General features: G+C 42.5%; 1 protein-coding gene across 7 annotated transcripts in view; it reads right to left on the reverse strand.

Moving 5' to 3' along the window:
• Nucleotides 1-417: 417 nt before the first annotated feature.
• lrrc34 (leucine rich repeat containing 34) overlaps nucleotides 418-12,497 on the reverse strand; it is a 107,777-nt gene continuing 95,697 nt past the window's right edge. For 5 of the 7 annotated variants that reach the window (XM_072254833.1, XM_072254838.1, XM_072254835.1 and 2 more), the window contains one exon: nucleotides 418-4,301. In XM_072254833.1, coding sequence (XP_072110934.1) covers nucleotides 4,011-4,301 — 291 coding nt within the window. In that variant the 3' untranslated portion in view covers nucleotides 418-4,010. The remainder of the gene's footprint in view (nucleotides 4,302-12,497) is intronic. The other 2 variants (XM_072254837.1, XM_072254836.1) reach the window with 2 other exon arrangements.

Raw genomic sequence — 12,497 nt, forward strand, 5'->3', positions numbered from 1 at the left:
GTTACTCTGGTTGTCAATCAGTGGTGAGCAGTGTGCCGCAAGGGTTGGTGCTGGGCCTGTAACTGTTCATGATACTTGTTAATGATCTGGAAGAGGGGTCCGAGTGTAGTGTATCGAAGTTTGCCGATGATACTAAATTGAGTGGAAAAGCAAACTGTGCAGAAGATACAGAGAATCTGCAGAGAGATATAGATAGGTTAAGTGAGAGGGCAAGGGACTGGCAGATGGAACTATGATCTATTGGTAGAATTCAATTGGATGAGTAGTACTTGAGAGGAAAGGAAATGTTGACATTTTGGGTGGAAGCCCTGCATCAGAACCTATGAAAGGACTACAAAGGACGAACAAGAAGAAACTACTTTCAAATGTTTATTTATTATCAAATAATATATCCATATACAACTCTGAAATTCATCTTCTCCAGATAGCCACTAAACAAAGAAAGAACATGAGAGTTGTTCAGAGAGAAACATCAAACCCACATGAGAAAGAATGGCATACCGATCATCAACCCCAAAAACCCCCTCCCCACACAAAACTAAACAGTAACATTGACACCCTCCCAAAAAACAAAAACAACCCCTCCCCACACAAAAAACCTAACAGAACACTCGAGAAAGTCAACCCCTGAACACCCTCCCCTCCTACAACAAAATGGAAAAGGAACATGTGATTTAAAAACATATATAAAAAAATTTCACAGTCCATAAACGTACGATCCAATCCATTAATGCAGAACCACGATGCCATCCTCCGATATCACTGACATTCACAAAAGTGAGAGACACCACTCGAGGCAGAGAGGCCTACCTGCCTGCCACAGCGAGCCACACAGTGATAGGCCGCTCACAGATTCCTTTCCAGCAGCAATCAAAAGGAAGGCAGTTGGTGCTGAACTTTCATTTGCCTTCTGCTTTAGCCTCGATGTTTCAATCTTCCTCGATGCTTGCAATTAATGTATGCTTTAACCAGTGAAATGGAGTCAAATACCGCTTGCGTCTATTCTCAAAGTTTCTTTGCACTGAGGCTGTCCGAGTATGTACTCACTTCCTGGAATCTTCTCAGTCAGCAAAGCGCTGGATCACTCAATCGATCTCCAAATTGTAAATCCCAGAAACACATATATGGTGAGAAAGACATTTTTGTGAGCTATCTGGAAGATGCTGTCTGAGGGAGCGTTGCATGCTGGCACCATCTTGACCAGAATATTTAGTAGAGAGGTCAATAGCTATAGAATGGGTCCTGATGAAGAGTCTTGTCCCAAATCGTCGGCTGTTTACTTTGTTCCTTAGATGCTGCCTGGCCTGCTGAGTTCCTCCAGTATTTTTTGTGTGCTGTAGAGCATGGATTGAATGTGTTTGGCGGAAGGGTTAGAAGGAAGATGTAGGGAGATTATTTTTCTCTCAAAGAATTATGGGGATCTGGACCTCCTCACCTGAAGGGGTGGGAGGCAGAAACAGTTACCACATTGGAAAAAAAATACCTGGCGAAGCTCTTGATGTGTCACTATCTGCAGGGTTAAGGAGTGAGAGCTGAGTAGATTTGTTCGGCCGTATTTTTTAAGCTAACTTGGACAAGATGGGCTGAGTCTCTGGTTCCATCCTCTTTTCCCTGTGATGGGATCCTGAACTACCCCTATGAACTGTGCTTTTGAAGAGAGAGAGAGTTATTTAACACCGGCATGTTGTTTTGGAAAGAGACAGACAGAGAGAGAGAGAGAGAGAGACGAAGACTAACGATTGGACGGTCAATTTAAGGCACTGGAAGTAACTTTGGATTTCTACTGAGTTGGAAGTGGAGATAGCACTGAGCAGCTTGTAAATTGCTATGGCGACCGAGGGCATTATTAAATGGACAATTGATGTTGTGATTTTCGGCAGGTTGTTGATACTTCAAGGACTTTTGCCTGCTTGCATTTCTTCACACAAAGGAAAGAGGAGTTATCTGAATGACAATTGATGCTCAGCATGAGAAGATAAAATAACAGATGATAGACCTCGGACACATGATCTGGACACTGAATGAGCATTGTTGTGCCCGCAGGAAAGGTGGGTTTTGGAGGATCGATCAGAGGAAAGAGGAAAAGGGTTGACTGGTGGGGAGTTGTCCATGTGTCCACCCTCGCCTGGGGGATAGCTCCACCACAGAAAACCGGTCCCCTTTGTTAAAGTCACAGTCAGTGACTTTTAAAGGATTTCAAAGGACAACGAGAAGATCGACGGCATCAGCTCACCTGAAGACTCAAATCTCCCCCTCTCTCTCTCTCTCCATCACTACTCAACTCAATACCACAAACTGAACTGAACTTTACTCATCATCGTAAGTCTGTATCTTTTTACTCCTAGACTTAAAGAAGCTTGGTTTTTCATACATATATTTCCACACTTACTGATATACTTACTTATAGATATATAATCATTGATAACCTATTTGATTTATCTACATTTATATTACTGTATTGCGTAGTTACTAACAAATATAATTAGTTAATAGCAATACTGGGCTCCAAAGTGTTTTCCATCTCTGCTGGTTCTTTATTCCCATCATGGGGTTCGTGACATCCCTAACAATTTGTATAATGTACTGAAACCCAAAGAAGTGAAACAAAACCTGAACATTGGCTTGCTGAAATAAACACAAGAGATTCTGTAGATGCTGGAAATCCAGAGCAACACACACAAAATGCTGGAGGAACTCAGCAGATCAGGCAGCATCTATGGAAATGAATAAACAATCAATGTTTCAGCCCAGACCCTTCATCAGGACTGTTGATATGGCTGAGCTCTGTTTTGGGTAGAAATTTACTGAGGCAGAGGAATGAGGATGGTGAAGATTTTAAGGTGATTCCAGGATTAGAAATTTCACTTTCTGAGCTGCAGAGAAATGGGGCCAGTTTCATTTGATAAACCCAGTATCTCTGATGGAGGGCCACAAAATTCTGTGCAGCACAGTGATACTAGAGAGCGTCATTTCCTATTTATTCAGTATTTTGTAATTCAAAAGCTAAACCATCTGTGCTAATACAGAACTGTGCAAAAGACTTTTGCACAGTACTGTGGTAATTTTATGTATTGCTCTGTCCTGCTGCTGCAAAAAAACAAATTTCATGATGTATGCGAGTCATAAAGAACATGATTCTGATATGAACTGTGAACTGTGAGTGGAAAGGGGAACCTTGGTTGGGAAAAGGGAACAGGAACAGGGAAGGAGTGAGAAGCACCAAAGAGACATTCTGTAATGATCAATGAGCCAATTGTTTGGAATCAAATGACCTTGCCTAGTGTCTCAGGGCTGGATGTGTCTGCATACATGACCCCATCCCCCCACCCCAGCACTCCTTCTGTGCCTCCTGTCCCACACCCTTCCCATGGCGCTCCACCCTTGCCATTCCGAACATCCTTTGGTCCTGTCAGATTTACAAACTTGCTCTCCACTCCATGTTAACAAATAGAATACTGTGCAAGCACTACATACTGTATAATGTGTGTGAATTAATCAAACTATTAGTTTATATAATTAACAGAAACAGGATATTTATGTAGTAATAATCTGTTCTACTCCAGTTTATTCCTTCAAGCAACCAGCAATTCCATATCTTTAAAAGGTAAAATGTTAAAAAATTGTGGGATAGAGATTAAAGATCTCATGGTGATTGTACACAAATCATTGAAGGTAAGGAGACAAGTTTAAAAAGGCATCCTTTGTAAATAAAGACACAGATGTGAAACCAGCTTTACGAAGAAACTGAAAAGGCTGGGGTTGTTGTTTTCAGAGGTGTTCATAATCACCAGGGTCCTAATAGGGATAAATGATACAAAACAGTTTTCACTGGCAGAGGTCCTGATTTAGGATAATCATTAAAAATGGAATTCCTTTCTTTATCTGACAGTGTGGTGATCTGGGAGTGCAGAAAGATTAGTGGAAGACAGTTCAATAGGAACCAACAGGGCACTGGATAAATATTTGAAACACAGATATTTGCAATACAATGGGGGGAGAAAGTAGAGAGCTCAATTTGTCAGATGCAATGAACCGGCAGAGACACCAACAGATGATTGGCCCCTTTCAGTACTGGAAGTTTCTATGTCGATCTGGCTTATGGAAGATTCTGGCTCCATCGGGAGAACTTTAGAGGCATGACAGGCTGCTTCATCCCATTCCCCATACTGAGGTACCCAGTAATAGAACATCTGGAGTCCATGAGACACCTCTGCCAGGTAGACCTGCCCATCAACCCAATATGGACTAACATCTGTCTGCCTTGGCTTCAGACGTCCAACTTTTAAAAGATTTGCAAACTCCTGAAATAAAAAATGAGAAGTGTTAAAGGACAGAGACTGTGAAATCCATTCAGCTTCGGAAATATCTTTTTCTCAGAATTTTTTGCCCATTTCCCCTCGACTTGTGAAAATTCATTGTTTACTCCCTGTTCCCCTGACAAGCCAATGATTGAGTACAAATGCAGACAGAGCAAAGAGTTAAATTGTACCACAGAGGCAAAATTCAAAGGGGTGAAGAATGCAGGACCAAAGGTGCTGTATTTAACCTATAACATAAAATGGTACAGCACAGTACAGGCCCTTCAGCCCACAATGTTGTGCCGACCCTCAAAACCTGCCTCCCATATAACCCCCCACCTTAAATTCCTCCATATGCCTGTCTAGTAGTCTCTTAAACTTCACTAGTGTATCTGCCTCCACCACTGACTCAGGCAGTGCATTCCACGCACCAACCACTCTCTGAGTAAAAAACCTTCCTCTAATATCACCCTTGAACTTCCCACCCCTTACCTTAAAGCCATGTCCTCTTGTATTGAGCAGTGGTGCCCTGGGGAAGAGGCGCTGGCTGTCCACTCTATCTATTCCTCTTAATATATTGAAATGCGTGTAACATTTGGAATAAGGTGGACGAACTCGTGGTGCAATTAGATATTGTGGGCTGAAAGAAGGCCATACATATATCAGAGCTTAATATCAAAGAATATATTTTGTATCGAAAGGACAGGCAGGAAGGTATAGTTGGTGGGGTGCCTCTGTTGGTAAAAAGTGGAATTATATCTTTAAAAATAGGTTGCATAGGATCAGAGAATGTTGTATCTTTGTGGCTGGAGTTAAGAAACTGCAAGGATGAAAACACTATTATGGGAATCATATATAAGCCTCCAAATAGTAGCCAAGATGTGGGGTTGAGATTGCAAAGGGAGCCGGAAAAAGGGTAATGTCACACTTGTAATGGGGGATTTCATTATGCAAGGGGATTGGGAAAATCAGGTTGGTGTCGAATCGCAAGAGTGGAAAATTGTTGAATGTCCACAAGACGGCTTTTTAGAGCTGCTTGTGCTTGAGCCTACTAGGGGAAAGGCTATCTTAGATTGGGTGTTGTGTAATATCCCAGATCTTATTAGGAAGTTTATCGCAAAAGGATGCTTAGAAGGCAGTGATCATAATATGATTGAATTCATACTGCAATTTGAGAGGGTGAAGCATAAGTCACATGCATCAGTATCGTAATGGAATAAAGGGAATTACAGAGGCATGAGAGAGAAGAGTTTGCCCAGGTGGATTGGAGGAGGATGACGGCAGAACAGAGATGGCTGAGGTTTCTGGGAATAGTTCACAAGACGCAGGATAGGTATGACCCACAGAAGAAGTTGTTCTCAAATGGCAGGGCTAGGCAACTGTGGTTGACAAGGGAAATTAAGGATTGCATAAAAGCCAAGAAAAGGACATATTGGGTAGCAAAAGTGAGTGGGAGGTTGGATGATTGGGAAGCTTTTAAAATCCTACAAAAAGCAATTAAAAAAGCTATAAGGGAAAAGATGATATACGAGGGCAAACTAGCCAATAATATAAAGCAGGATACCAAAAGTTTTTCAGTTATTTAAAGAGTAAAGGGGACGTGAGGGTTGATACTGGACGACTGGAAAATGATGCTGGTGAGGTAGTAATGCAGGACAAAGAAATGGCAGATGAATCTATTGGGTGCTTTGCACCTGTCTTCACCGTGGAAGACACTAGCACTGTGCCAGAAGTCCATGAGAATCAGGGAGCAGGAGTTATTACAAAGGAAAAAGTACTAGGCAAACTCAAAGGTCTTAAGGTGGATAAGTCACCTGGACCAGATGGACTAATGCACTTGACTGCATGAAAATCAATTTGCTATTTTTCAGCCCATTTTTCCAGCTAATACAGATCCCTCTGCAAACCATGATAGCTTTCTTTGCTGTTTATGACAACCCTAATCATGGTGTCATTCGCAAATTTGCTGACCTAGTTAACCACATTATCATCCTGTTTGTTGATATAGATGATAAACAACAATGGACCCAGCACCGATCCCTGCGGCATTCCACTACTCACAGGCCTCCAGTTAGAGAGGCAACACTCTACTACCACTCTCCGACTAATCCCACAAAACCAATGTCTAATCCAATTTACTACCTCACCTTCATTGCTAAATGACTGAACCTTCGACCAACCTCCCATTTGGGACCTTATCAAAAGTCTTGTGGAAGTTTATGCAGACAATCCACTGCCTTGCCTTCAGCCATTTTTCTGGTAATATCCTCAAAAAACTCTATGTGATTGGGTAGACAGAACCTGTCATGCACAAAGCCAAGCTGATTATCTTTAATCAGTCCATGTCTCTCCAAATACTTGTACATCTGGTCCCTTAGAATACCTTTCAACAACTTTTCCACAACTGATGTCAGACTCACTGGCCTATAATTTCCCAGTTTATGTTTAGAACCTTTCTTAAACAGTGGACATCATTGGCTATCCTCCAATCCTCTACTGCCTCTCCTGCCGTTAAGGATGATTTAAATACCTCTGCCTGGGTCCCAACACCCTGATTTGCCTCAGAAGAGTAAACACCTCCTCCTCTATAATCTGTATAGGGTCCATGAAATTGATGCCTCTTGACCTCACTTCTATGGAATCTGTGTCTGTCACCTGAATAAAGACTGTTGCAAAGTACTTAATTAAGATCTCCCCCATTGCTTTTGGCTCCGCACATGGATTACCATTCTGATCTTGCAAAGGAGCAATTTTATCCCTTGCAATCCTTTTGCCCTAAATGGACTCGGTGTCGGCAGTGGTCGGCTGCTTCCAAGGCATTGGCAGTTGTCGGTGTCTTGGAGATTTATGACAGGGAGTTTCTCCCTTTTGCTGCCTGCTATCGGGGACTCGGAAGTCAATCGACTTGGGACTTTGAGACTTTTTTTTACCGTGCCCATGGTCTGCTCTTCATCAAATTATGGTATTGTTTTGCACTGCTGTAACTATATGTTATAATTATGTGGTTCTGTCAGTGTTAGTCTTTGGTTTGTCCTGTTTTCTGTGATATCATTCTGGAGGAAGATTGTATCATTTCTTAATGCATGTATGCATTTCTAAATGACAATAAAAGAGGACTGAGTGTTCTCATAATCTAAAAAAAACATACCTGTAGACCTTAGGATTCTCCTTCACCTTGTCTGCGAAGGCAAAATTTTTCCTTCTTTTAGCCCTCCTGATACCTTTCTCTTGCTTTTCTTATACTCCACAAGCACCTTATTTGTTCCTACTTGCCTATACCTGCTATGTACCACCTTTTCTCTCTCTCTCTCTCTCAACCAGGGCTTCAATATCTCTTAAAAACCAATGTTCCCTATACCTGTTATCCTTACCTTTTATTCTGACGGCCACATACCAATTTTGTACTCTCAAAATTTCACTTTTGAAAACCTCCCTCTGACCAAGTACACCCTTGCCTGAAAACAGCTAGTCTCAATCCACACTTGCCAAATCATTTCTGATACCATGAAAATTGGCCTCTCTCCAATTTAAAAATTCAATCTGTGGACCAGACCTATCTTTTGGCCTATTAACTTCAAAATAATGGCACTGTGATCATTAGATCCAAAGTGTTCATCTACACAAACTTCCGTCATCTGCCCTGTCTCATTCTCTAATCGTGCTCTCTCTCGTTGGGACTTCTATGTACTGATTAAGGAATCTTTTCTGACATATTTGACAAACTCAATCCCATCTCATCCTTTTAGAGTATGGGAGTCCCAGTCAATATGTGGAATGTTAAAATCAGCTACTATAACAACCTTGAGTTTCTTGCAAAAGTCTGCATTCTCTCTACAAATTTGTTCTTCTAAATCCCTCAGGCTGTTGTACAGCCCCATTAACATTGTCATATCTTTCTCATTACTCACTGGCATCCATAATGCCTGACTAGACAAGTTCTCCAGTCTGTCCTGACTGAGCATGCCATGAGATTTCCCCTGACTAGTAACACCAACCCTCCTCCTTTAATCCTTCACACTCTGTCATATCCACAACTGTACTGAGCTGCCAATCCTGCAACACACACAAAATGCTGAAGGAACCAAAAGACCAGAAGACATAGCAGCAAAATTAGGTCACTCAGCCCATCGAGTCTGCTCTGCCATTCCATCATGACCGATCCCGGATCCCACTCAACCCCATACCCTTTGATGCCCAAACCTAACCAAACAGGAAACTATCAAAATCTGCTTTAAATATACCCGCAGTTTTGGCCTCTACCACAGTCTGTGGCAGAGCATTCCACAGATTCACTACTCTCCAGCTAAAAAAATTCATCTCTCTCTCTGTTCTAAAAGGTCAACCCTCAATTCTGAGGCTGTGCCCTCCAGTTCTGGATACCACCAACAGGGGAAACATCCTCACCACATCCACCCTAACTAGTCCTTTCAACATTTGGTGGGTTTCAATGAGATCCCCCCTCATTCTTCTAAATTCCTGTGAGTACAGGCCCATAACTGCCAAACACTCCTCATATGTTAATCCCTTCATTCCTGGAATTATCCACTTGAACCTTCTCTGGACTCTCTCCAATAACATCACATCCTTTCAGAGACATGGAGTCCAAAACTGTTGACAATACTCCAACTGCAGTCTGACTAGTGTCTTATAAAGGCTCAGCATTATCTTCTTACTTTTATGTTCTATTCCCCTTGAAATATATGTCAACATTGGATTTGCCTTCTTTACGACAGACTCAACCTGTAAATCCAACATCTGGGAGTCTTACACGAAAATTCCTATTCTCCCCATTTAGATAATAATCTGCACTGTTGTTCTTTTTACCAAAATGCATTATCATACATTTCCCAACACAGTAAAGTCCTGCTGCAATCGCATTGCTTCCTCAACACTACCCAGCCCTCCACTTACCTTGTATCATCTATAAACTTTGCCACAATGTCATCAATTCCACTATCCAAATCAATGACAACCAATATGAAAAGTAGCAGACCCAATACTGACCCTGAAGAACACCATTTGTCACAGGCAGCCAACCAGAAAAGACTCTCTTTATTCCCACTCGTTGTCTCCTACCTGGCAGCTATTCCTCTATCCATGTCAGTATCCTTCCTGTAACACCATAGGATTTTAGCTTGTTAAGCAGCTTCATGTGTGGCACCTGATCAAATGCCTTTTGAAAATCCATCCACTGCTTCTCCTTTGCTTGTTACTTCATCGAAGAATTCTAACAGATTTATCAGACAAGATTTCTCATTATAGAAACCAAGCTGACATTGACGTATTTTATCATTAGTCTCCAAGTATCATTAGTCCCCCCACCCGATCAATAACATATGACTATGACTAAGTACCCTGAGACCTCCTTAATAATATTATCCTTAATAATAGACACCAGCACTTTCCCAACTGCTGAGGTTAGGCTAACTGGTCTATAATAGATAGAACATAGAACAGTACAGCACAGTACAGGCCCTTCGGCCCACAATGTTGTGCCGACCCTCAAACCCTGCCTCCCATATAATTTCACTAATGTATCTGCCTCCACTCAGGCAGTGCATTCCACACACCAACCACCCTCTGAGTGAAAAACCTTCCTCTAATATCCACCTTGAACTTCCCACCCCTTACCTTAAAGCCATACTCTCTTGTACTGAGAAGTGGTGCCCTGGGGAACAGGCGCTGGCTGTCTACTCTATCTGTTCCTCTTAATATCTTGTATACCTCTATCATGTCTCAAAGGAGCTAGGGCTTTACTCTTTGGAGAGAAGGAGGATGAAAGGAGTAAAGCCCTAGCTCCCTTAATTTCTGATTATAATGGATACTCTCTAAACCAGGCAGCATCCTGGTAAATCTCCTCTGTACCCTTTCCAATGCTTCCACATCCTTCCTATAGTGAGGTGACCAGAACTGGACACAGTACGCCAAGCGTGGCCTAACCAGAGTTTTATAGAGCTGCATCATTACCTCGCGACTCTTAAACTTTATCCCTTGACTTATGCAAGCTAACACCCCATAAGCTTTCTTAACTACCCTATCTACCTGTGAGGCAACTTTCAGGGATCTGTGGACATGTACCCCCAGATCCCTCTGCTCCCCCACACTACCAAGTACCCTGCCATTTACTCTGTACTCTGTCTTGGAGTTTGTCCTTCCAAAGTGTACCACCTCACACTTCTCTGGATTGAACTCCATCTGCCACTTCTCAGCCCACTTCTGCATCCTATCAATGTCTCTCTGCAATCTTTGACAATCCTCTACACTATCCACAACACCACCAACCTTTGTGTCGTCTGCAAACTTGCCAACCCACCCTTCTACCCACACATTCAGGTTGTTAATAAAAATCACGAAAAGTAGAGATCCCAGAACCGATCCTTGTGGGACAACACTAGTCACAACCCTCCAATCCAAATGTACTCCCTCCACCACAACCCTCTGCTTTCTGCAGGCGAGCCAGTTTTGAATCCACCTGGCCAAACTTCCCTGGATCCCATGCATTCTGACTTTCTGAATAAGCCTACCGTGTGGAACCTTGTCAAATGCCTTACTAAAATCCATGTAGATCACATCCACTGCACTAGCCTCATCTATATGCCTGGTCACCTCCTCAAATTAGGCTTGTTAGACATGATCTGCCCTTCACAAAGCCATGCTGACTGTCCCTGATCAGACCATGATTCTCTAAATGCCCATAGATCCTATCTCTAGGAATCTTTTCCAACAGCTTTCCCACTACAGACGTAAGGCTCACTGGTCTATAATTACCCACACAGGAGATTAGTGTGCAAACTTAAAGCACATGGTATTGGGGGGTAAGGTATTGATGTGGATAGAGAATTGGTTGGCAGACAGGAAGCAAAGAGTGGGAACAAACAGGACCTTTTCAGAATGGCAGGCAGTGACTAGTGGGGTACCACAAGGCTCAGTGCTGGGACCCCAGTTGTTTACAATATATGTTAATGACTTAGATGAGGGAATTAAATGCAGCATCTCCAAGTTTGCGGATGACACGAAGCTGGGCGGCAGTGTTAGCTGTGAGGAGGATACTAAGAGGATGCAGGGTGACTTGGATAGGTTAGGTGAGTGGGCAAATTCATGGCAGATGCAATTTAATGTGGATAAATGTGAGGTATCCACTTTGGTGGCAAAAACAGGAAAACAGATTATTACCTGAATGGTGGCCGATTAGGAAAAGGGGAGGTGCAACAAGACCTGGGTGTCATTATATACCAGTCATTGAAAGTGGGCATGCAGGTACAGCAGGCAGTGAAAAAGGCGAATGGTATCCTGGCATTCATAGCAAGAGGATTTGAGTACAGGAGCAGGGAGGTACTACTGCAGTTGTACAAGGCCTTGGTGAGACCACACCTGGAGTATTGTGTGCAGTTTTGGTCCCCTAATCTAAGGAAGGACATCCTTGCCATAGATGGAGTACAAAGAAGGTTCACCAGATTGATTCCTGGGATGGCAGGACTTTCATGTGATGAAAGACTGGATGAACTGGGTTTATACTCGTTGGAATTTAGAAGATTGAGGGGGGATCTATTGAAACGTATAAAATCCTAAAGGGATTGGACAGGCTAGATGCAGGAAGATTGTTCCCGATTTTGGGGAAGTCCAGAACGAGGGGTCACAGTTTGAAGATAAAGGGGAAGCCTTTTAGGACCGAGATTAGGAAAAACTTCTTCACACAGAGACTGGTGAATCTGTGGAATTCTCTGCCACAGGAAACAGCTGAGGCCAGTTCACTGGCTATATTTAAGAGGGAGTTAGATATGGCCCTTGTGGCTAAAGGGTTCAACTCTTTAGATGATTATGTAGAAAGGTTGAAGTTAATAACTAATCAGTTCATAACTCATCAGGGGTGATTGATAAGTTCATGGCCTAATGTAGAAGGAGATGAGTTATTAACTCCAAACTTTCTGCATAATCACTCAAAGCATTGACCTGCATGTGCATGTAACGAGAGCTGTATAACTCACCTCCTTCTACCTTAGACCACGAACCTATGAATCATCCCTGCTGTGGACACTTTCTAGAGGTCCAAGATCCGTTTGCTCCACGACCGCTGGATTAAGTGTGTAAATAGAGGAGGGGACTACGTTGAAAATTAAATGTGCTAGGTTTTCTAAAATTGACTCCTTCTACCTTAGGCCACAAATTTATCAATCACCCCTCATACTTTACAAGTTACCT

The sequence above is a fragment of the Mobula birostris genome, chromosome 4 (assembly GCF_030028105.1).
Source record: "Mobula birostris isolate sMobBir1 chromosome 4, sMobBir1.hap1, whole genome shotgun sequence".
Taxonomy (NCBI): domain Eukaryota; kingdom Metazoa; phylum Chordata; class Chondrichthyes; order Myliobatiformes; family Myliobatidae; genus Mobula; species Mobula birostris.